A 23897-nucleotide genomic window follows, 5' to 3' on the forward strand; every position below is an offset into this window, starting at 1 on the left:
AAAAAAAAAAAAAAAAAGAAGACTAGTTCTGTCGACTTTCCACTCTTTCTTTCTTGTAATTTATTTTATAAGTTTTAGATTATTGTGCAGATGGCATTTGTTTACAAGTTGCATTTTATGTATCTTACTCGTGGCGCCTTATGTCTTTCACAAGGCTGGTTACAATCGGTAAATTTCCCTTCGTTTCTTGGGATCCGAAAGACAGAAAGCACGAGGCGCACGAGGTTGACGAGGTGTACACGCGGAGATGTCCTGGCTGTTCTCCAGTCTGTGTTAAAATTACTTGCAGACAAAGGCTATCAACTTCGTTTACACTGAGACCATGCAGAACGACGACGTAAGCTTCCTGCGCTCGTGTTCTGAATTCTGTTTGTTTCGATCGATCGTGGAGAGACTGCGATTCTAGATCTTTATGTATACCTTGCATGTGCACTTGTGTTATGTTCAGTGGAGGAATGGCTAACTTTCCAGTTGTAATAAGACAGGCTGCCTACATTCTTAAGAGGTGGTGTTGGTGAAAATAGTTATAACGGTGTTTTGAACACGACTCTGACGTTACGTTCCGGCACGTCATGTCAAACGAGGTTGAGGTTGTTGATGACTGCAGGTGGGATTAGCCTTGCAGGTTCTGCCTGCAATTGCTCCACCGTAGCGCCGCCTAAATAATAAATAGTGTTCGCAAGTCAGTCACACATAATAGATAATAGTCGCTCTTCTGTCTCCATCTGGATTCCAGATCCCAGTCCTGCAAGAAAGTTAAAAGAAGGCGTAAATCTACAATACCGGTTTCCGCCCTGGTAAACAATGTCCTGAAATTAATTGGGGGAAGGGGGGGACTCCTATTTTCTTGAGGGAAGCGAGTTACTCCTTTCTGCGCGTTACCCTGGAGAGCACATAATGTAGTGTTGTTCTATATCCCCGCACACAGCACATGCGGAACACAGCGGAGACATTGCCAGACCCGTCTTGTACAGTGTTCTGCAACTTTAACGGAAACGGAATCGTTTTGGAAATTTTTCCACTGGTCAAGGCAGAAAGTGTCACCATTGAGGCGGCTTTACGGAAGTTACGATCATGTCCGGCTCAGCCTGTTATGATCCTGACAGATTCTAAATTTGTCTTTCAAAGTTTAGAGATGATGATGACTTGTCCCTTAGCTGCCTGCGCTTGGTGCATACTCTGCAGAGCAGAGACTATTCAGTGTCAAACGAGTTGCAGGTACGGATTGGGCTATTAAACTTTCGGCAGTGTCCTTTCACGTGCTTTGAGTTTTTGGTCGTCATACATTTAGTTGTGACATGGCTTGTTTATTTACAGGTGATATGGAGCATAATCAAGGGAAGCTTCTGCTCCTTCAAAGTCAAGTAAGTGATTTGATTTGATGGCACCAACATTATGCATTGCTCTGCTTTACCACTGGATTCCTCTTTGTTGGCGTTTTGCAGCACAAAAGGCCAGCAGTTCTGCCGAAACGATTTCAACTTGACGGGCCTCTGCAATCGATCATCATGTCCGCTGGCCAATTCCTTCTACGCAACCATCAAAGAAGAGGAAGGCATTTGCTACCTCTACATGAAGACGATCGAAAGGGCGGCATTCCCCGAGCGGCTTTGGGAGAAAGTCAAGCTTTCCAAGAACTTTGAGAAGGCACTGGAGCAAATAAACCAAAATCTTGTCTACTGGCCCCGCTTTGTGAGGCAAAAATGCAAGCAGCGACTCCTGAAGATACATCAATATATCATACGTATGCGCAAGCTTCGTCTGTCCCGTCAGTAAGTACATAATACCTGTTCCATTCGTGCTTGTGTTGACCGAATGCCTCCATAAGTGTGTCAATTTTCAGGGTTGTAGAGAAAAATTAGGGGCTTCGTTATGAGATACATATGAAGGGAGCCAGTGGCTGTTGGCACTCTACGTATGTATATTCGCAGTTCGTGTTACACACCGACATTTAATATCAATATCATTAAACCATCACTATACATATGTTGCAATGATTATAATGGCTGCAAGCCAGTCAAAAATCTTCTTAAATTATAAGCAATGCTATTGACCATGAAATCTCGTCAATATTGTCTAATGTAATATTAAAACAATCTTGCAGAAAACACTGCTGTTCTTGGATGGCCAGTCAAGAAAGCAGTCATAAATTTGCATGCCAGCAGACAAGCAGAGACTATTCGTTGATCAGAAGTGCCCATAAAAATGGCACGCTTATGACAAAAATGTAGTAGAGGTGCCTTATCTGACTGAAAGTTATAAACAAAATGTATGCTACTTGATGGGAGGTTGTTCCAAACAGACCTGCATACTTTTCTGCATGAGAAATATAGATGTGAGGGTGCATTTCTTGGGCAAATGAGTTTTGCCAAACTCTTTAGTCTGTAAATAGCAGCAAGGCCAATGACATCAAATCTGCACATGTGGAACTGTGGGAATGGCATTAAAGCATGAAGCACTTAATGCTATTAAATACACCCTTGTTACACAGGTGTAGCACATCTATTTGTCTTGTTGCAGTAGACTGGAGTGCTGACAGTTACGATATATGGTTTTAAGGTGTTCATTTCATTTTGTCCAATTTGAGTACAGTATGTTCGAAAATTGTTCTTTGAAACAAGGATAAACTGCAGCACAGGCATTTTTATGTGACTTTCATGCAGTTTCCAAGTTATGGTGCATTTTGAAGTACAAAACGTGCACTGTGCTGCACATGTAAGAAGCTGCTAACTGGTTTTTCTGGAAGCCTGCATGCTTAAAACATTAGTAGTGTATCGTCACAAATTCAGCATATAAATGCGTCTTATATAAGGCCCTCTAAGGTAGTAAATTTAGAATGATTTTTTTCATTGGTGAGGTCTACCATTCATTACTAATTTTGGAAGTGACTGGTACTTCCTTCTAGTTTAGTGTTTATAATAGGAATAATCTGACTGGGGGCACTATGTCGGTGCCTTTAATCCTTCACGACCTTAAGTTCTCAAGTGCAAGCACGAGTATCAAAGTGTCGAGCCACTTCTGCCTCATTCTTTCTTACTGGCCACTAGTGCTTCCTGCATTAATGGTTTTCGGAGCAATTGCATGTGGGCGAAAAGGCACCACTCTGGCAATATATAAGCAGGAGAAAATACCTGGGTTATAGTAGACATTAGGTGTTCTGCATGGACAATTTTACAGCAGCAGTGATCAGAAGGCTCGTAAAGGACTTCCAAATGTGCTTAAAGGGCTACTCTGAGGCTTTGACAAGGTTTATGTAGTTAATTGAAACATATTCAATTGTTCTTGGCGTGCATGGTAGCATCCTCAGTTGCCTTATGTGTCATAAAACACAGCACAATGGTTTGTACTATGATTTCTTGTCATGATCGTTTCCGTGAAGTTTAGCAGTCATATGGCATTTCATTTCAATATAGGTCAGTTGTAGAATTTCAGTGGCTTTGGCATTTGATTACTGTGTCCTGGCAGCGGCAGTCGCATTTCAGTGAAGACGAGATGTAAAAATTTTGTGTTAAGTACGCATTAAGGAGCTCCAGATGATCCAAATTAACCCGCAGACCTCCCATAAGGTGTTTCTTATAGCTTTTCTTGTCACTTCGGACCCACCACAAATCATCAGCATACCTCAGTTAATGCAATTTTCATGGTGGCACTTTTTTTTTTTTTTATTACATTTTGTACCAAATAAGCATGCGATTTTCACTAAAGGTTGTGGCGTCCTTGTAGATGTTATAGTAATCTATCAGCACAGGCCAGCTCCTGTTTGTAGAGAATGCATTGTTTTTGCATGGTCGATTAGATGGCAGTGCTTCTGTTATTTTGAGTGTTCCAACATCAGAATCTTGCACTAACTGTGCCAGATTGTGGTAGTGGTTTTTGAGAGAAAGTATAAGGTGGTAAATGTCACTAGCTGCCCTGTGGCAATTTTTAGGGCAGTTGGTTTGTGCTGTGTGTCCTTACACTTGTCAGACTAGCTGAAGGAGTCAGCATCAACTTCTGTGAGATTTCTGGCTAAAAAAAAAAAATGCTTTAAAATGTACACTTTTTGCATAAAAATGAGTAAATGAAAATAAAGGCTCTGCTTGCCATTTCTGCTGGCTCGTCATGCATGCTGCTATTTCTACAAACTCTGCCACTGATGTCAGCATGGCCCATCTCAGTGGCGCGGCGCCTCTCGGTGTCAGTTCAAAGCCAGCAGTTACTGCCTTTATATTGTTTGTCTATGAAGTTTTATTGTCAAGTTGGAAATGGCCTGAACATAGCAAAGACAAGGCAGTGGCTTCACATGTGAATTGCAAGAGGTTTTTATATTTGTGCTTATTCAAGTAAATGTAAACAGGCATCGGGAAGTTTTACTCTCCTGACACGACCAGCCTGCATGTATCGTCATGACTGCTTGGCAAAATGACGGTGTCTCACTGGAAGCATGAATGGTAGTGACTAGGCACCCCTCTCAATCATTTCTTTTCCTACGCAATACATGCCATCTGGAATCCAAACTGCTGGTGCGCAATCAGTAGCTGCCAGGGCAGCCTTGTAAAGCTTACTGTAATGAACCATTGACACTTGAAAAATTGCACTTTCTTCTCTCTTTTTGCTTAAAGTTGAAATGCCTAAAAAGATAGTTTCTGGATTGTTCAGTCCTGATATTTCACCTTTGCACTGTAAGGAAATGTCAGTCATTCATTCCTAATACCAATGCTTGACTGCCTTATCTTAGATGGGCCCCCTATCTTTTTATTCATTTCATTCTCACATCTCTGTTGAAGTACTGCTCATTCATAGTGAAGGGAGGTATACAATGGAAGTTCATGCAAAGGAGTAATATGTCTTCCCATTTCTGGCTATTTGGGTAAAAAAAAAAAAAAAAGTACAGCTGTTAAAAAGAAGTGGATTTAGTAAAAATCTCTTTTATTATTACTGCACTATACACCTTTTCAATAAGTGGTCCCTGGGCAGTGCCATAGTACTCGCTGGACTGCATTTTGCGCAGAAAAACCGGTTCCCCTGTGGCTTCCACTGTGCTAGCAACAAGCGCAAAATGCAGTCCAGCGAGCAATATGACGGCGCCCAGCGACCACTTATTGAAAAGGTGTATTGATGGACAAGGTTGCACTCATTGAATTCTCTGAAACAGGCCATCTAGGTTTCTCTGTTAAAAGCACATTTTTATTGCAGACGGAAGCTGGTACCAATGCAGCGAAAAATAGAACGGCGGGAGCGGAGAAGAGAAGAGAAAGCGCTAGTGGCTGCTCGCCTGGACACAGCCATTGAGAAGGAGCTTCTGGACCGGTTACGGCAAGGCACGGTATGTATTTCCTTTATTTAAGAAAACTTGAGGTGTCTAAACTTGAAAAATCTTGCAATACTTCTGCATAATACAAGGTCCTATTGCTGACTACCATGTGCTGCAGCACAAGTGGTTAAGAAGTGCAATATCTGGTAGCCTGCCCCGCCTTGGTGGTTCAGTGGTTAGGGTGCATTCCAAAGATGCAGGACTAGATCCTGGCAGCTGTAGCCACTTTTCAGTGGAGGCTAAAAGCAGTGCACATGAAAGAGCCCCAGGTGGTCAAATTTTCAGTGCCCTCCACTACTGCATCCCTCATAGCCTGAGCCACTTTGGGGCGTTAAACCAACTAAATACCATACTAAACAAATGTGGTAGCTTCCAGGAAGCATGTCATTCGTGGTGGTCACAAGCTCTCACCAAATGTTGAACTGCCAGCAAGAACTGTGCCTTTGACTCCGTTTTTCAGTTATTTCTTCCTCTCCTCTTTTTCAGTACAAGGACATTTACAACTTTCCCCAGAAAGCCTTCGACAATGCCCTCAAGAGTGAAGAAGTCGAAAGTGAGGTGGACTCTGATGAAGAGGAAGAGGAGGAAGAAGAGGACGAGCATGATGTGGTTAGTAGGAGCTGTTCCCCATTGATTTTTTTGTTCTTTTCTGAAAACATCTATGGCAGCTTGGGTAAACTAGGCAGTGTGGTAAAAGGTAGTGTTTAACTCTTGCTTCATAAGGTGTCTGAAACATCTTTGTTGATGTTGTTGACATAGACCCAAATTGGGAGTAGTACATGCATGCAACAAAATCAGTCCTTCTATATTTGCTAGAGGATTATTCTCCCTGCCGCAAAAGCACTAGCGCTTGATACTATGATACAGGAAAGTATTATTGAGTCTGTTTCCCCACATACTGTTTCACCACATAAAATTGTGTCTCAGGAGACCCATATAATAGATGTCAAGCTGCACTATTTGATACATTGTATTAGTGCCGAAGTATTCGGGACAATAATGAGACAGGCGGTAGTGAAAAGCAGTCAGACGTTCTGCCATTGACGAAGGACGAGGTTAAAAAAGCTTTAGAAACTATGAAAAGGGGGAAAGCGACTGGGAAGGATCAGATAATTACAGATTTGTTGAAGAATGGGGGGGATATCATGCTATAAAAACTGGCCACCCTGTATGCGCAATGCCTGGTGTCATCGACGGTACCGGAGTCATGAAAGAACACTAACATTATCTTAATTCGTAAGAAAGGGGACGCCGAGGACTTGAAAAATTACAGGTTAGTCAGCTTACTATCAGTTGCATATAAGGTGTTTACTAAGGTAATCTCCAACAGAATGAGGACAATTCTAGACTTCAGTCAAGCAAGAGATCAAGCAGGTTTTCAAAAAGGGTACTCTACTATCGGTGATATCCATACCATCAACTAGGTGATCGAAAAATGCTTGGAATATAATCAGCCCTTATACATAGCAATCATTGGTTACGAAAAAGCATTCAACTCGGTAGAAACCTTGGTAGTCATACAGGTATTGCAAAATCAGGGTTTAGACGAGCCATATGTGAAAGTAATGGAAGATATCTATAAGGGCTGCACAACAACCATAGTTCTGCATAAAGTAAGCAACAAAATTCCAAGAACGGTGATATGCAAGGAGACATGATCTCCCCAGTACTATTCACAGCTTGCTTAGAGGAAGTATTCAGAGACTTGAAATGGGAGCAGCTAGGGATAAGGGTCGATGGAGAATACCTCAGTGATTTGCGATTCACTGATGACATTGCTTTGTTTAGTAACTCAGGGGATGAACTGCAGAGAATGATTGATGACCTAGACAGGAAAAGTAGAAAGGTAGGCTTTAAAATCGATATGCAGAAGACTAAGGTAATGTTCAAACAGCCTCGGGAAGGAGCAGTAGGTAGCAAAGCACTAGAAGTGGTAGGCGAATATGTCTACTTAGGACAGGTAGTAACCGCAGATGCAGACCATGAAGAGGAAATAACTAGGAAAATAAAATTGGGATGGAGCGCATTTGGCAAGTATTCGCAGATTATGACTAGCAGCTTACCGATGGCGCTCAAGAGGAACGTATACAACAGTTGTATCCTACCTGTACTCACCTATGAGGCTGAAACGTGGAGGCTAACAAAAAGGGGGCTACTTAGGTTGAGGACAATGCAGAGGGCTATGGAACGAAAACTGGTAGGGGTAACATTGAGAGATAGCAAGCGTGTAGAGTGGATCAGAGAAATAACTTGTGTTAATGACATCCTGGTGGAAATCAAGAAGAAATGGGAATGGGCAGGACATGTAGTGCGTAGAGAGGGCAACTGATGGTCGCTTAAGGTAACAAATTGAATTCCAAAGGAAGGAAAGCATAGCAGTGGGCGGCAGAAAGTTAGGTGGGTGGATGAAGTTCACGGGGGTAAAGTGGATGCTGCTAGCACAGGATCGGGTTAATTGGAAAAGTATGGGAGAGGCATTCGCCCTGCAGTGGGTATAGTCCGGCTGATGATGATGATGATCATGTGCCCATTTCATTCTCGTTCTCATCTGCATTTTGTCTGGAGACAGCTTAGTTACTGCTACATACCATCTTGCCATTGTGGCCCTCAAAAAATCTGCGAGCTAAGTCAGAAGTCACAGGCTCCTGCACTCTGGCTCAGACATGGGATATTTTTGGGCTTCTGCCAAATACTACTTATGGCACAGAGACTGCTGACAAAATACTGAAAGCTGCAAACATTCAAACGGGCACCTTTCTGGCCTCCTTTGAGCAGGAGGCCCTTAGCGTAATTATGACACAGATGTGGATTTGGAGCCGAATAACAAATCAATACCAGTGCAAAATGGCCTAACCCAGGTCAAGCAGCAAAAACATCAAGCTCTGGCAGAGAGGCAGGTGGAAATTGTCGTACGCAGCCGGTTCCTGTTTTTTAAGGGGACACGAGTGTGATAATTGAATTTTTGTTTTATTCTATTATGTGTAAGACTTCCTTATAGTGCAGAAGCACTACATCAAACTGTCAGACCCAACCAAGAACGTTGTGGCTTGCCTCTGGCGAGCTCGGGCAAAAAGAAAAGCTGTTAGAACAGAGCGGGTTCGAACTCAGCAATTTGTCATGGAAAGTGAGTACAGAACCTCATAGTTATTGCCGCAGTGTAGTCGGTGATGAAACCAGTGCTGTCAGTGATTTTCATCTAGATGGTTCAGCAAACATTTGAAAAAACACCTTATGAAGCACGTACAGCTTGCCTTCGTTGCTAATCTGACAACTCCTTATCAGTAATATAAACAGATACTTAAGGTTTGCTACCGATGTCAAGAACTGCTCTAGGAAAGGCATATCAAAAGTGGCAGCACAGCATCCTTTGCACTGTTTTTGATTCACACTAAGTCCTTCTGTGCTTAGCAGATCAAGATAAAGCACTCTGCTTTAGGCCAAGTTGCTTTGGAATGATCAGCAAAGCATGACAACCTGATCCAGATATCAACCAGTGGAAATGGCCATTGCCAGTGTGCTCTGGTGTTGAAAGTACATTTATGTATCACATGTGAGCAGCATCTACTTTGCCTTTTATCCATTGAAAGGTCCAGCAGACGTGCTGAAAACTCCAGAAATGAAAAACATGGTTTTTCAGCAGTTTTCTTGTTAGAGATACTTAAGCGTAGGATTCTACACTATGTTACAAGCATTCTATATTACTCAGCACTGTCATATATGCCCATAACAGCTCTTTTACTTGCATAGTCAGAAGGATTGCACAGGTAATGAAGTTGGTTGCGTCTGTTCCATAATTTTGTTGTGAGTACTCCTCTTGTTTGCAATGTCTCTCACTGCAGATACACACTTGAAGGTGCATGCTGATTTATGTTTGTTTTGCTTAGCTATCAGATATACTGTAATGTTTCTGATCCAAGGTCAGAACTGGCTCCATTGTTTGGTGCTGTAAAGGGCCAAACAAGTGCCTGTGTTCAGCTAGAAGCAGTAAAGTCATTTCCAAAGCAATTTTGGTAATCTCGTCCAAAGTTTAGGAAATTGATCACCCATCCTGCTTCTTTCTATTCTTGTGTCATAATTGTATTTTACTGCAAATGTGTTTAATTCTGTGGATATGTTTTATTACATATGGAAACAGAGTGCTTGTGTACTGCACAAATTCCTGAACAATTTTTGGCATCTTCTGTGCAGTGCACAAGATGCACACGAGGTGCAGCTTTGGAAAAGTATGTGCATGACTGCCTATTGTTCCTCGCCTGGTTGCTCTCCTGAATTGTATCTATAAGAGACCTTTTATATTGGTAAATGGGGGAGTTTGGATATTCTACACAATAAAAAAAAAAATGATTTCCTGCAACAAGTTTGTTGCTTTGAGTTTCTTTCCACTAGATATTGAAAGCTAAGCGTTATGTTTTTTTGTTTTGTTTTGTTTTTCCATCCCATCCTTATAGGGGGCAGTTGAATATGTTGCTGCTGATGATATGGAAGAGAGTGACCTCTCAGATTTGGAAGATCTCGGAGAGGAAAGTTCGTCTGATGAAGAAGAAGCAGACAAAAAGAAGATGGTGACCTCACCAACTAAAAGAAAGCGGCCACATGTAGAAATAGAGTATGAAAAAGAAGCGGAACCCTCAACGTCTAAAATAAATGCAAAATGATTTTTAAACATCGGCTACATTGTCACTGTATGAGTTCAAAGCTTTTGAAGTTGAAGTTTGAAGTCTGCAAGCATGCTGGATATATGGTGAACCATTTCTCTTCGTTGTGCAGCGATATTTTAAGACTCGAGTGAACCACAATACCTAAGAAGATGTGCGTTTAATATGCATCACTACTCCATGCATTACAGATGCTTCAACTCTTGCCAATATATTCACACTGATAATCGTGCATTACATTTAAAGCTGTACTATAGTGGTTTCAGTTTGGAATCTGTGTAAGTGCAGTAATTTTAGGAGCAAGATGCAAGAGGAGCGAAGTATGTGCATGTGATAAAGCTGATGTATTTTTGTGCACATGTCATTGGCAGTAACAACTTTTAACTGGCACACTCTACCCGTGAACTGATGCTTGTTTTAAAGAGGAGAGGTGTGCATTTGTGAATGGAGCAATAAGAAACAGGATGGTGTTCAATGGTAGCAAATCTATCGTGGAGATGAGCAGAAGGTCCAGTACTCTACTATGAGGTGCTGTTGCTGCTTTCTCCATGTTCGGCACTTTATAAGGAAGGCACATGGATGTCGCGAATACCTTCGTATACGAAGGTGTAAAATCCCGCTTTTTAAAACGTTTATTTTCATTTGCCATCGGTGCACTCAATTTCGCTTCTGTTTTTCCGCGCACAGTTGTCGCAGTACGGCAAATTTTGAAGGCGCATTGTGTACCGTTTTAGATAGTTCTCCGAGATGAGCGGCACGGCCATAGAGAAATATGTTTCTCTATGCGGCCACGGCTCTGCCGGCTACTGGGTTGCATCGATCGACACGTGGGGACGTAGGCGAGTGGGAGTTTCTGGATGCACCTCGTTATCTCTAAGGCGTAGTTCGATGCACCACCGCTGCGGGGTGCTTGCTCTGTGTTTACCATTCCGGCGGTGGGTCAGCTATGCGAAGGTGCGTGAGCGAACATGTAGCGTTTGGTGGAAAAACTGCGGCCTTTGGTCGGAACGAACATAAATACCCACCTTTACAGACTTAGTAACTTGGTGGTCGAGCGACTGGTATTTCATGCCTGCTGCCGTGGCAATCTGAACCGGGTGCGTATGGATAGGCCAGTGCAACGCAGCATGAGTTGCTCCCATTCGGATGCATGACAGCAGTTTTACGCGAAGCGCGCGGATGCGTTGCGCTATCGGGTCGAATATAGACGTGTTACACTCGCACTTGAAATAGTAGCCGATAGTGCGCAGATCAGCTGGTGACACACATCCAAGAGGCCATGAAATGTGTGTCGCCTGGGTGTGAAGTGTTTGCGGCAACGCTGTGAGTAAGTTGCTGGGCTTTTCTCTTTTTCTCGAATTGACTGAACGTTAAAAGACATGCTACATTATATACTGAATCAAAACCACCTTGGCGATTTTCGTGAAGAGCAAAATTCTTATGTCTCATTGATATCCGCAGGTTTCACGATGAGGCCATCTAGAGCCCAAGTGGATGCTGCCGTTGGCATAATCATGCGTGTACCAGGCTTGTTTATTATCGACTACTGGTGGCAGCATGACCGGAATAAGTCGGTACCGCAGTCCATGTCGCTTCCAGGAGTTCTGAATGCAGCGCTGACCAACCTAGGTAATTACGCGGACGCACATTTCTCAGACTTACAGAGACTTATTCGAGTTTTCTTAAATATCTTTCAGTTCTTGTCCACGGCTTCCTCTTGCTGTTGCTGCCCATTCCAAGAGTGCGCTGTCTTTACACCAACTTCGTGAGCGCACTGCTCCTTCTCTGCTCACATCTCCTGTCAAAGTACTACATCCAGATGGAGACAAGCCTGTCGCGACATTTGGATGTTGATGAAAGCTTCGCCCGAAGACAGCTGACCGCTTTCCTAGCTCACATTGTGCTGGCCTGCATAGTATTCGCTTTGCTGGAAGGTCGCTCACGACCCATGCTTCCCATCTTATCTTGTTATACACTCCCAGTGCTGGCTCGTGTCCTGGACTTCCCCCCAGAGTCACTGGAAGTACTTCACAATTTCGGCAATGCCCTGATGTGCGTCAGCGTGGCCTGTTACCTGTACAGCCAGGTACCATCATTGATAAGTTTCTTAAAGGACACGTACCTGGACACACTGCTGCTGACCATGCGCTTTGGCTGGGTTGGTTTGCTGATACTGTTCTGGAACAAGCTCTTTGTGCCAACTCATTTTCTTGTTTTTTGGCTGATTGCATTCTGTGTAAAGCTAGCAGAGAGTTACCCTACCTGGGAGAGCCCGTGGTATCTATTGGCCCTAAGCTCAGCAAGCAATGTCTGTTCTAGTCCAGTCACTTTGGTTGCTTCCTCAGTTACAGTCTCCTATCTGGCTTACCTCACCTTGTCAGGCACGAAGGCATTTTTGCACGGCAGTCTTACTTTTCTGAATGACAATCCAATGCACAGTGGCTGGACAGAGGGCATCACCATGCTGTTGCTGGCTCTGCAGACCGGACTTACTGAAATCAAGATGCCCAGCCGTGTGGCTGTGCTGCTTATCATTCTCTTCATTGTCATGTCATCTATGCTGCAGTCAGTGCTGGAGATTACTGAGCCAGTGGTGTTGGCCTTGAGTGCATCACAGAGTCGGCAGCTTGGACGACATGTTCGGACTTTAGGCATGTGCACCTTCCTGGTGGCTTTTCCATTGCACATCACTTGGCGACTGTCTTCTCTCTTTCCCATTGACTTTTGGATGATGATTGTGCTCTCATCTTGCATCCTCACTTCTGTGCAGGTAGTAGGTCTGTTAGTAATTTATGGCCTCTTTGTGTACGATGCTTGGCGTACTGAACCATGGGAGGCCTTGGATGACGTCATCTATGCTGCCCGAGCAGTGACAAAAATTCTCGAGTTTCTGGTAGCCCTGTTTGTGGTGGGAATGGGCTTCTGGGAATCCACAACAGGAAAGTGGAATTGGGCCAATGCATCTATCTTACTGGTCCACTGCTACTTTAATGTATGGCAGCGCATGCAGGCTGGCTGGAAGAGCTTCCTTCTGCGTCGTGAGGCAGTGCGCAAAACTGAGTCTCTTCCCGAAGCCACTACAGAGCAGCTCTTGTTGCACAATGACGTGTGCTCAATCTGCTACTCTGAGATGCGATCAGCTTGTGTCACAAAGTGCCAGCACTTCTTTCATCGAACGTGTCTTCGCAAGTGGCTGTACATACAAGACAAGTGTCCCCTGTGCCATGCCCATGTCTCTGTGGATAACCAGCAAAATCCCGGACCTTCGTGCGACCCTGAACCTGCTGCACCTGCAGCAGCGAACGCGGAGGACACCAACCAGGAAGCTGCTTCCTGAAGCAGCAATGCTCACTATTCCACTCTTGCCGTGTGCAGATCAACGTTCCATTTTGCTCCTACTTGTGCTGGACGAGAACTGTCCTGAGGTGCCCATCAAGGACCGTTATGACAGTGAGGACAAAATGTGATGCCTCTCTGGAATTGCCAGAGCGCCCTCCACAGCTCGCACCACTTTGGGAACACAACTTTCTTCCAGTGTTACTTTAAGTCCTGTAAATACTGTTTACTTGCTCTTGACATGTACAGTGGTAGTATTATGCACCAATAAAAAGGTGTTATATTACCTGCATACTCTTATTCTGTTCTGTTTGTACATGTGCTCCATTTCATTATTACATGCATGCAAACCTCACTGAAGCCACGCTCCTAAAATGCTTGGTTAGGAAGCATAGAGTCTGGAATAGAAGTTTACAGCTAAGCTACGAGACCATAAACATGCTTCAAAAAGAATCATCATAAAACAAGTTTTACGATTGTTGGAATGTGCTGCCATGTGAAGTCTTCACTCATGAGAGAAGACCTTGTGCATGAAGGATGCATGTTCTTATTTGGTGTGCATATTCTTCAATATCTTTTTGCAACATGCATTGCTATGAGAAGCCTAAAAGTATTTTGGAAATATTTAGTGAAGCCACTCGTAAGAAATGTGTGAATAAGAATGGCTTGACTGTCCTTATGTTTACGGAACAATGCTCTGTTGATACCTGTTGGTTCCCAAAGGTGTTCCCAATTGGAGCCAACTGGAATTCAACTGGGAATTGTTCCTTCAACCAGTTAGGATTTTCACCTGGGATTGAATGAATCCTTAGCCATTGAATGAATATCCATGGGTGTATAACACAATTACAGCACAACCAAGGTTGCCATAGACTTGTGCATGTCTTAACATTGAATTACTGCAAATAGATTGGAAAAAGCTGCAGTAGTATTTTCCCATCGACAAGTTATGGTAAGGGCCAGGGGATACTGCAGAAGTTCTTGTGAAGTTCACGTTGTCGTGACCAGTGTTCATGTTGTTGTGGAAGGACTGTCGCAGTACACATGTAAGCAAGCTGCAAATACTTGAGCTGGATGTGCATGGTATGCACATAATTTTTTGCAGAATAACTTCTTTGCCAAACTAATTAAAGTAATGGTGCAACAGCGAAAGTGACGCTTGTTACGTTGTGATCTTGATTCTTTCATTGAAACATTAGCATTCTGATAGCAGTTTTGCTGGTTCTCTGCCACATGCTCATTATGTATGGAGCTCAGTACTACTAGCTTTTATTTCATTCTGCTGGATGGTGAGGTGGATAACATCCTTTCTTGATCCTTACTTTCAGACTATTGTTAGCCAGAACATTGGTAAATCTGCACATACCACTAGATAAAAAAAAAGAAAAAGGAAGACATCTCACATTTTTTTAAACCTTCTAGAGAACAGATGCTTATACCTCTGTCACACGAACACTTCCAATCCTCATTGAACTCTATTTGTATTGAGGTTTTCAAGAAGGAATGAATCCTCCAGTACTACATGGCTGTTTCGAATGACCATTGAGAAGTTTCCTTCGTGTGCGTTGGGTAATGTCAAGTGTGGCGACACCCGCTCTCGAATGTGCATGAAAACTCGAGCGCTTGAGGAAACATCTTCGAGCCAAGCAGGTTCAGTTAGCCGTATGTATTACAAAAATGGCGTACCAACTAGCTGCAGTTGGTATACTGCTATATAGATATAAAGCTCCACTTTAACAAATCATACGGACGTGCCTGCATAGCCTAGGAGTAACTTGTCTGGTTCATAATTCAGGGATCCCGGTGGTTCAATTCCCATCTCAAATGTGATACCCAAATTGGCAGTGGCTTCAGGCAGGCAGACATCGGTGAAACTAGTAAATGGGGACTCTAGTGCTAGCACACTAAAATCTTCCTGTCATTAGATTCCAAATCATGGCTTGCTTACCGAAGAAGACTGGTTGCCATCATTTTGAAGTGAGTGGCAGCGTTGAGCAGCCTCCGTAATACGTAAAAAAAAAAAAAAAAAAAAAAAAAAAAAAGTTAGTGCTGGCGTTTTTCTTGTGAAATGCACTGATGATGGTGACACTTGTATTTAGTTTTTCTTTTGCCCTTTTCTGGTGTTGGGACTGTGGCGATCATGAAACCCGAGTTCTCGGGTGAAGGCTAATTCATTGTACTTTGGGCTGCTGAAACCCGCCACTTCCCCAAACTGGGAAGGCTGGAGCATGTAATTTTTGGTAGAAGCTCCGTTTTTTGCTGAGAGTGATTTTCTTGTGATTAGAACGTAGAGTTTATCAATACAAGCCAGCTTCAATTTGTTCTCTATATCCCTTTAATTTATTTCACGTATAAAACGAGAGCAAAATTGTGCTCTATGGCAGAAAGCATCACAATTTTAGCTGTGGTATCAAGGTAATGAAATTCAACAAGGTTGACGACTGGGCAAGTTGGTATAGGTTCATACTTAACCAGCCAAAAGACGAGACACAGCAAAGAGGAGAACAGGACAAGGCTGGACTATCAACTGAATGTTTAATGATCTGAAGAAAATGAAAAGCTCGCGTGCAACCCAACCAGTGGAATGGCAAGACAATGGGAGGAAGATGAAGACGAAAATTCAAAGCCAATTCAAAGTCAAGGCCTAACTAACGACTTTTCTAGTAGATCCAATTCCTTACAATGAAGGCTAACCGACGCCTTAGCCACACACTTGTCCTTGGCTTTAGCAATATAAAATGCTTCAACCAACTCCCTGCAGAGTTGATTACCATTGCTATAAAGTACACCCGTATTATTGAAGTCAGGCGCACAAAGAGACGGGTCGTGCTTCGACTTACACTCTCGGGATTGCACATGTAGCGCAAGATTGGAACTCGCCTTCCCTCCCAGAGAATTAGAGTGTTCCGTCAGGCGCACGTTGAGGCATCTGCCTGTCTGTCCGTAGTAGCACCGGCCACAATTCAGCGGAATGCGGTAGACCACATTCTTTCTGCAGGAGGTGAACTTTTTCTTATGTGACACTGCACATCGAAAACTATCACGACGTACACTGTCAAGCCCCTTTCGAACTCTAGCGCACAAGCCTCCTATCTTGTTTCTCGCTGTAAATACAACGTCAACGTCTTACCTTGCCGCCAGTTTCTTTAGTCGGTGAGAAACGCCGTGGAGGTAAGGTATGGCAGCAACCTTCTTTCGTCGCGTCGCCACAACAACATCCCCCTGCACCGTTTTACTCTTCCTCGATCGCGTTAAAACACGTTCTGACAAGCGAGCGAGATGGATAGTTGGATAGCCTGCCGCCAACAACTTCGAAATTTGTTTTGAAAAAGCATCTTCGACACGGTGATGGCATGATTTACGTAATGCGGACTTGATGCATGCGACCGCCAACCCATCCTTTACCAACCTCGAGTGGTTCGATTCAAAGCTAAGCAGAGGCTTCCCTGACCTGGGGCTGTAGCACCAACACACGTGATTGTCTTCAAAGCACAAGTCCAAATCCAGAAACTGTATATGGTGATCTTTCGGAAACTCATACGTAAAAGACAGACCCTGACCTTGCTCCTTGAACATCCGTAACACATCTTGCGCCAAACTATCGAAACCATCCTTATCCAAGAAAATAAGGTAGTCATCAACGTAGCGAAACGCTACTATACCGATGGCGTCCAAACTTGGCTTCAATGCGGAATCAACTTTAGACAGAAAAATGTCGCTGAGCACAGGAGCGACTTGCGAGCCAATGCAAACCCCTGACTTCTGGATGTACGTGCTGCCTTGCCAACAGACGAAAGTGGAACTAAGGTAAAAGGATAACAGCTCCAAGAAACTAGCAACCGATATACCGCACGCATTAATGAATGCCAGTTCATCATTATCAACAGTGATGCAGTCTTGCACACACCTTAAAAGTCCGTCCTGCGGCAAAGAATAATATAAGTCCTCCACATCAATGCTCATTGCAGAGCACCTACCCGGATTTCTGTCCATTAAAAATTCTAGCACCTTAGAAGAACTCGGAATCAAAAATGGGTCCTTAATTTTTAACATCTTTAGGTGCGTCTTCAAAAATCCCGAAACCTCGTACTGCCATGTTCGACGTTCCGAAACAATGGTCCTAAAAGGTATGTCCGTCTTGTGCGTCTTCGCCTAAAAGAAAACATCCAAGTTGGCGTCGGTAGCTGCCTTCACCTTCGAACTTAAAGCCTTCAGGTTGTGATCGTCTAACCAAGCGATAGCTTGCTTCCTGTAAGACGATGGCTTTGCTTTCACCTTCTTAAAATTCTTGGCAATCGCGGCCGAGGCTTTTTCAGAGAAACAGCTGTCAGGTACGACAAAGAAGCCTTCCTTATCAGATACCATTAGACGCATTCGTTTGTCAACCAGGTAGTCACATACTGGTTTCAGATTGTACCGTGGCCTCTGCTTACAATTCCTTGCCGCTATTACGTCCGTGGCTTCACTCAAAAACCGACTCTTCTCATCTTCCGAAACATGACGAGCAATATTTCGAGACACCGCCAGAAGATCAACTGGACTTACATCTGGTTGTAGGCAAAACTTCGGCCCACGCTCCAAGATCCGCCTGTGCCTTACATCCAACTCTTCGTCTCCCAGGATTAGCAGTTTACCCTGAACATTTGCGCGCCCCTTCCAAGAAGGCAACGTGAGGCGAACGGTCTTCCACATGAACTCCGTTAGTCCATCAGCAGTCTTGCTCCAGTCAGCTAGCTGACCTCCGCGACGAGTATCACCGCTGCCAACACAGTGGACACGTAGCATTTCTTTGTAGAGACGGGCTTGTCTCCACCATTCCGACGCCAAGATGCGACATATCCTGCTTGAATGGCCCGGAGAAGGCTGCAACCAACCACACAAGGACTGCACATCAGGAGGGCATCTTCGGTGCTTGGCATACCATGACGCTGTCCGGGCTCGACAGATGCAGAGTACGATCAAAGCCACTAACACTGACGGGTTGTGCACGTTGAAAGTAACACATGTAAAAGAGCCCAACGAACTAGTAATGAAATTCAACAAGGTTGACGACTGGGCAAGTTGGTATAGGTTCATACTTAACCAGCCAAAAGACGAGACACAGCAAAGAGGAGAACAGGACAAGGCTGGACTATCAACTGAATGTTTAATGATCTGAAGAAAATGAAAAGCTCGCGCGCAACCCAACCAGTGGAATGGCAAGACAATGGGAGGAAGATGAAGACGAAAATTCAAAGCCAATTCAAAGTCAAGGCCTAACTAACGACTTTTCTAGTAGATCCAATTCCTTACAATGAAGGCTAACCGACGCCTTAGCCACACACTTGTCCTTGGCTTTAGCAATATAAAATGCTTCAACCAACTCCCTGCAGAGTTGATTACCATTGCTATAAAGTACACCCGTATTATTGAAGTCAGGCGCACAAAGAGACGGGTCGTGCTTCGACTTACACTCTCGGGATTGCACATGTAGCGCAAGATTGGAACTCGCCTTCGCTCCCAGAGAATTAGAGTGTTCCGTCAGGCGCACGTTGAGGCATCTGCCTGTCTGTCCGTAGTAGCACCGGCCACAATTCAGCGGAATGCGGTAGACCACATTCTTTCTGCAGGAGGTGAACTTTTTCTTATGTGACACTGCACATCGAAAACTATCACGAGGTACACTGTCAAGCCCCTTTCGAACTCTAGCGCACAAGCCTCCTATCTTGTTTCTCGCTGTAAATACAACGTCAACGTCGTACCTTGCCGCCAGTTTCTTTAGTCGGTGAGAAACGCCGTGGAGGTAAGGTATGGCAGCCACCTTCTTTCGTCGCGTCGCCACAACAACATCCCCCTGCACCGTTTTACTCTTCCTCGATCGCGTTGCCACAACAACATCCCCCTGCACCGTTTTACTCTTCCTCGATCGCGTTAAAACACGTTCTGACAAGCGAGCGAGATGGATAGTTGGATAGCCTGCCGCCAACAACTTCGAAATTTGTTTTGAAAAAGCATCTTCGACACGGTGATGGCATGATTTACGTAATGCGGACTTGATGCATGCGACCGCATGCATCAAGTCGCCCACCCGGTGGGCGACCCGACGGGCGGCGCAGGCGCGGCGGGGGGCGGCACAGCCCCTGGCTTCGACGCCTTCCTGCAGACGGGCCGCACGGGGCGTCGTAACGCCCTCCCCGACATCCTCGAGGAGAGCGCCACCAACGTCAGTACCGCGTCCCTGCCCTGCAGCTTCCAGAAGCTCTCGTGCAGCGACCCGTCAGCAGGCGGCAACCCCGGTGACTCATCAGCGGACAAACCATCGACATCTGAGGGTCCACCAAAGTCCTAGTGTGCCTGGCCCCTCCAAACACAGGAACTGAGGTGTCTGTGTTGGTGAAACGTCGTTCCCTGTGAACTGCCCTCCAGCCGGGGCTGCGTCTTCGAAAAGACCCCAACCACATCCACACAGCAGCAGTCTGCCTTCGGCGAAATTCTCATTGGTACGGATGGCTAGAACCATCGCTGTTATATGTTGGCTCACCACTCAACGCTGAGCGACGCCCCGACGAAGCGATGCTTGGACGAAGGAAAAGAAAACCCGCTTCTGCAGGATGCAAACCACCATTGTTCCTTCAGGTCGCAGCGGGGGCAATACGCCGCCAGAATCCGGTTCTTGTTGAAAACGGAGCTCTACGCTATCAATGACCGAGCTCGTCGATTGACTCGCGTAACATTTTTAATCTGTCGCTCATTCGGAATGTTCTAAAAGTCTGCTGTGACAAGCTACAGGAACCAAAGAAACTTCTACGTGGTGCGCGCACCACGGGCACAAGAAAACTTATATTATTCTTTGCCGCAGGACGGACTTTTAAGGTGTGTGCAAGACTGCATAACTGTTGATAATGATGAACTGGCATTCATTAATGCGTGCGGTATATCGGTTGCTAGTTTCTTGGAGCTGTTATCCTTTTACCTTAGTTCCACTTTCGTCTGTTGGCAAGGCAGCACGTACATCCAGAAGTCAGGGGTTTGCATTGGCTCGCAAGTCGCTCCTGTGCTCAGCGACATTTTTCTGTCTAAAGTTGATTCCGCATTGAAGCTAAGTTTGGACGCCATCGGTATAGTAGCGTTTCGCTACGTTGATGACTACCTTATTTTCTTGGATAAGGATGGTTTCGATAGTTTGGCGCAAGATGTGTTACGGATGTTCAAGGAGCAAGGTCAGGGTCTGTCTTTTACGTATGAGTTTCCGAAAGATCACCATATACAGTTTCTGGATTTGGACTTGTGCTTTGAAGACAATCACGTGTGTTGGTGCTACAGCCCCAGGTCAGGGAAGCCTCTGCTTAGCTTTGAATCGAACCACTCGAGGTTGGTAAAGGATGGGTTGGCGGTCGCATGCATCAAGTCCGCATTACGTAAATCATGCCATCACCGTGTCGAAGATGCTTTTTCAAAACAAATTTCGAAGTTGTTGGCGGCAGGCTATCCAACTATCCATCTCGCTCCTTGTCAGAACGTGTTTTAACGCGATCGAGGAAGAGTAAAACGGTGCAGGGGGATGTTGTTGTGGCGACGCGACGAAAGAAGGTGGCTGTCATACCTTACCTCCACGGCGTTTCTCACCGACTAAAGAAACTGGCGGCAAGGTACGACGTTGACGTTGTATTTACAGCGAGAAACAAGATAGGAGGCTTGTGCGCTAGAGTTCGAAAGGGGCTTGACAGTGTACGTCGTGATAGTTTTCGATGTGCAGTGTCACATAAGAAAAAGTTCACCTCCTGCAGAAAGAATGTGGTCTACCGCATTCCGCTGAATTGTGGCCGGTGCTACTACGGACAGACAGGCAGATGCCTCAACGTGCGCCTGACGGAACACTCTAATTCTCTGGGAGGGAAGGCGAGTTCCAATCTTGCGCTACATGTGCAATCCCGAGAGTGTAAGTCGAAGCACGACCCGTCTCTTTGTGCGCCTGACTTCAATAATACGGGTGTACTTTATAGCAATGGTAATCAACTCTGCAGGGAGTTGGTTGAAGCATTTTATATTGCTAAAGCCAAGGACAAGTGTGTGGCTATGGCGTCGGTTAGCCTTCATTGTAAGGAATTGGATCTACTAGAAAAGTCGTTAGTTAGGCCTTGACTTTGAATTGGCTTTGAATTTTCGTCTTCATCTTCCTCCCATTGTCTTGCCATTCCACTGGTTGGGTTGCGCGAGCTTTTCATTTTCTTCAGATCATTAAACATTCAGTTGATAGTCCAGCCTTGTCCTGTTCTCCTCTTTGCTGTGTCTCGTCTTTTGGCTGGTTAAGTATGAATGTATCAAGGTACTTGGAGAACTTTAGCATTATAGCAAGTGCAACAAAGCTGGCTAAAGAAAAATATATTTTTGATGAAAGTGGCAAAGGAACATGAGCTATAGTGATGTTTAAATAACCTGAGGTAATAGGCATAAGATTTTTGGCATCATCCTTAATAAGATTTAGCTGAGTGGCTAATGAATTAATTTTTGACTTGCCATGCTTATGCATCCACAGCCGATAGGGCTGGCATTACCATGTCCTTTGTGTACCAAGAAAAACTCTTGGCAAAAAAGGCTAGAAAAGGCAGCAAATGATTGATAAAGTAGCCCACATCGGAAAGCTCTTGGTATGCTAACAAGCAGCCAGCTACTTGCAAGAAATAAAGCAGGACCTCAAAATGTTCACTGAAAAGCATGAGTGCTCCAACATGACTGGGTAATTAAACTGGGCAACTTGAACAAGGTGAAGATTATTCGTAGCTCGGCAGGATTACATCTGGACTGTTTGCTATTTTCATCTTTATGTTCAACTTGCCAACTTGTTTGTGGAAAGGCATAGTTTCTACACTCCAGGGATGCTGCAGTACGTAATATCTACACACTTCATTAAAAAAAAAAGAAGGGTGCATAATAAAAGTATTTAAAATGCATCATCTATACAGATGACATCAAAATTTTAGCCACATTAAAAGGTATAAAATGTATATGATTTCTTTGGTGATTTACTTGAAATGCTTGAACTGCCTGGCAAGATTCCTGGACATTTAAATGAGGCCAAAAAGTGCGGCCTGCTGCTTAACTGATGGATGAGCATTGACCTCAGCTATCTAGGAACCTTTAAATTTCTGGTAATATACAAATAAGATTGCAACTGATCTAGCTAGCTCTGTTTGCTGCGAGGCCATTTTCTTGTCTGGTAAATTCTTATTTTAGAAACTGCCCTCTTGCTGTTGAACATGCTGATGCAAGCATAAAACAGACCAGACATTAGCATTCTTCTCTTCCTCAATAAAAAAACAGACAGAAAATATAGTAAACACGCTTTTAAATCATTTGTGAAAAAAAAAAAAAAAGTTAACCAAATTTATGTATTATGTATTGTTTTATTCTGACCATTGGTGACAAGTGGTACAGCCAAATCCAAGAGTGCAGAGTAAGCCTTTCATCATTGAAGACCATTTTGTGGCAGACCTTGCTGCAGGTTGAAATGAAAGGGTCATTGAGTATATTGGTGCAAAATTAGTGTTCCAGGCCACAAAGCATTTAGAAGCTACGAGACTTTCATTAAGCGTAGCGGGGGCTCTGAATTTTAATTCTGTGTGCTTTATCCTCTTCCTAGTGCTCCTGGTCATTATCTGTGTCTCTTCATATTCCTCTTTAGTTACTCTTGAAACAAAAATACTGAGATTAAAACCCTGCATTGACTAATTCACTGGATTCCACTCCTACCATGAACACTGGTTGCAACATTCTTAGAGAGCCAACATGACTTTTGGGTCTTGCATTGTTTGGGCTCTCTTCTCTCCTTGAGCTACTGGTGAGCATGGGAACATTCGATAAAGGCATACTATAGTTCTAGTGTCATTTCAGTTGAAATAGTAACTTTCTCGTATACGTATTTCTGAAAAGAAAATACAAGCATTAATTCAGTGAATGAAGATATAGGCCACCAAGTTACTTTCAAATATTCCTTCAACAGTGGAATAGCAAAAACTGCTCAGTGCTGTACCTCAAGCTGAAGAACTACAAAACATCCCACAATATCAAGACGAAACAGCCTACCTCTAGTCTCTTTTGTAACACATGCATGAACATGCACTTGCTTCTTGGGGGAGGAGATGACTATTCCTGACGTACAAGCCCTGTTATTATGATGTTTGCATTTGCATTACTTGTTACTGTGGGGTGCTGGGAAATGTGGAGTTGCAGTTTTAACCTATTCATGGGAGTCACACTTCAAGGAACCAAAGTGCAAAAACACTCATGGAACACGATTTTGATGCCCACGAAGAACCATAGTTGCTGAAGAACCATATGTAGAGCCCACAATTATAATGTGCCTCATAGTTACCTAGCCCAGACCCATATGCCTAGTTTATCATGCCTGCATTACCATCCTTGGCGTGTGAAATGCATTAATTATTTGGCATATTCCACTTGCGCAGGCAATGCAAGCTGTTTTGTAGGTTTTGCCTCTATTTCGGAGCACCTCACCCGAGGCTTGGTTTATAGAATGTGAGCAGTCTCGCATTTCTGCAGTCTCAATAAAATGCTCATCAAGGGCATACTGCACCTCCATCAAGGGCATACTGCATGGCGTGCTCGCCATGGTG

The 23897-nt window shown here is 44.2% G+C and overlaps 3 protein-coding genes and 1 non-coding gene across 7 annotated transcripts; all 4 read left to right on the forward strand.

The window, feature by feature from the left end:
• The first annotated feature begins 148 nt into the window (after nt 1-148).
• Rbm13 (RNA-binding motif protein 13) lies at nt 149-9978 on the forward strand. The gene is made up of 6 exons (XM_084591044.1): nt 149-337; nt 1318-1364; nt 1446-1772; nt 5176-5305; nt 5780-5902; nt 9742-9978. The coding sequence occupies exons 1-6, from the start codon at nt 323-325 to the stop codon at nt 9946-9948; spliced, it is 849 nt and encodes a 282-aa protein (XP_084447170.1). The 5' UTR covers nt 149-322; the 3' UTR covers nt 9949-9978.
• Nucleotides 9979-10769: 791 nt separating this feature from the next.
• Nucleotides 10770-13576, forward strand: LOC146206371 (RING finger protein 145-like). 4 transcript variants are annotated; one of them, XM_084591042.1, is made up of 3 exons: nt 10770-10902; nt 11410-11577; nt 11646-13576. In XM_084591042.1, exons 2-3 carry the CDS (start codon nt 11418-11420, stop codon nt 13283-13285), a joined length of 1800 nt encoding a protein of 599 aa, XP_084447168.1. In that variant the 5' UTR covers nt 10770-10902; nt 11410-11417; the 3' UTR covers nt 13286-13576. The 4 variants fall into 4 exon arrangements, with proteins under 4 accessions (XP_084447168.1, XP_084447165.1, XP_084447167.1 ...); XM_084591039.1 differs by having other exon boundaries at nt 10825-11275; XM_084591041.1 differs by having other exon boundaries at nt 10825-11271.
• Nucleotides 13577-15393: 1817 nt separating this feature from the next.
• On the forward strand, nt 15394-15558 carry LOC146206372 (U1 spliceosomal RNA). The gene has a single exon (XR_014704633.1). It is a non-coding gene; the product is annotated as a U1 spliceosomal RNA (small nuclear RNA).
• Nucleotides 15559-19318: 3760 nt separating this feature from the next.
• Nucleotides 19319-20100, forward strand: LOC146206373 (uncharacterized). Its single transcript, XM_084587020.1, has one exon. The coding sequence runs from the start codon at nt 19334-19336 to the stop codon at nt 19610-19612; it is 279 nt and encodes a 92-aa protein (XP_084443146.1). The 5' UTR covers nt 19319-19333; the 3' UTR covers nt 19613-20100.
• Nucleotides 20101-23897: the final 3797 nt, after the last annotated feature.

Source organism: Amblyomma maculatum, chromosome 1, assembly GCF_055883805.1.
Source record: "Amblyomma maculatum isolate TAMU_Amacu chromosome 1, ASM5588380v1, whole genome shotgun sequence".
Lineage (NCBI taxonomy): Eukaryota > Metazoa > Arthropoda > Arachnida > Ixodida > Ixodidae > Amblyomma > Amblyomma maculatum.

What these genes read in the sequence shown, in the direction of transcription:
- Rbm13 (XM_084591044.1), top strand. An exon ending in TTCTGCTCCTTCAAAGTCAA is followed by an intron (nt 1,365 to 1,445) that starts GTAAGTGATTTG and finishes GGCGTTTTGCAG; the next exon opens with CACAAAAGGCCAGCAGTTCT. An exon ending in AAGCTTCGTCTGTCCCGTCA is followed by an intron (nt 1,773 to 5,175) that starts GTAAGTACATAA and finishes TTTTTATTGCAG; the next exon opens with ACGGAAGCTGGTACCAATGC.
- LOC146206371 (XM_084591042.1), top strand. Translation starts at nt 11,418, where the DNA reads ATGAGGCCATCTAGAGCCCAAGTGGATGCTGCCGTTGGCATAATCATG. An exon ending in TGCAGCGCTGACCAACCTAG is followed by an intron (nt 11,578 to 11,645) that starts GTAATTACGCGG and finishes AATATCTTTCAG; the next exon opens with TTCTTGTCCACGGCTTCCTC.
- LOC146206373 (XM_084587020.1), top strand. Translation starts at nt 19,334, where the DNA reads ATGCATCAAGTCGCCCACCCGGTGGGCGACCCGACGGGCGGCGCAGGC.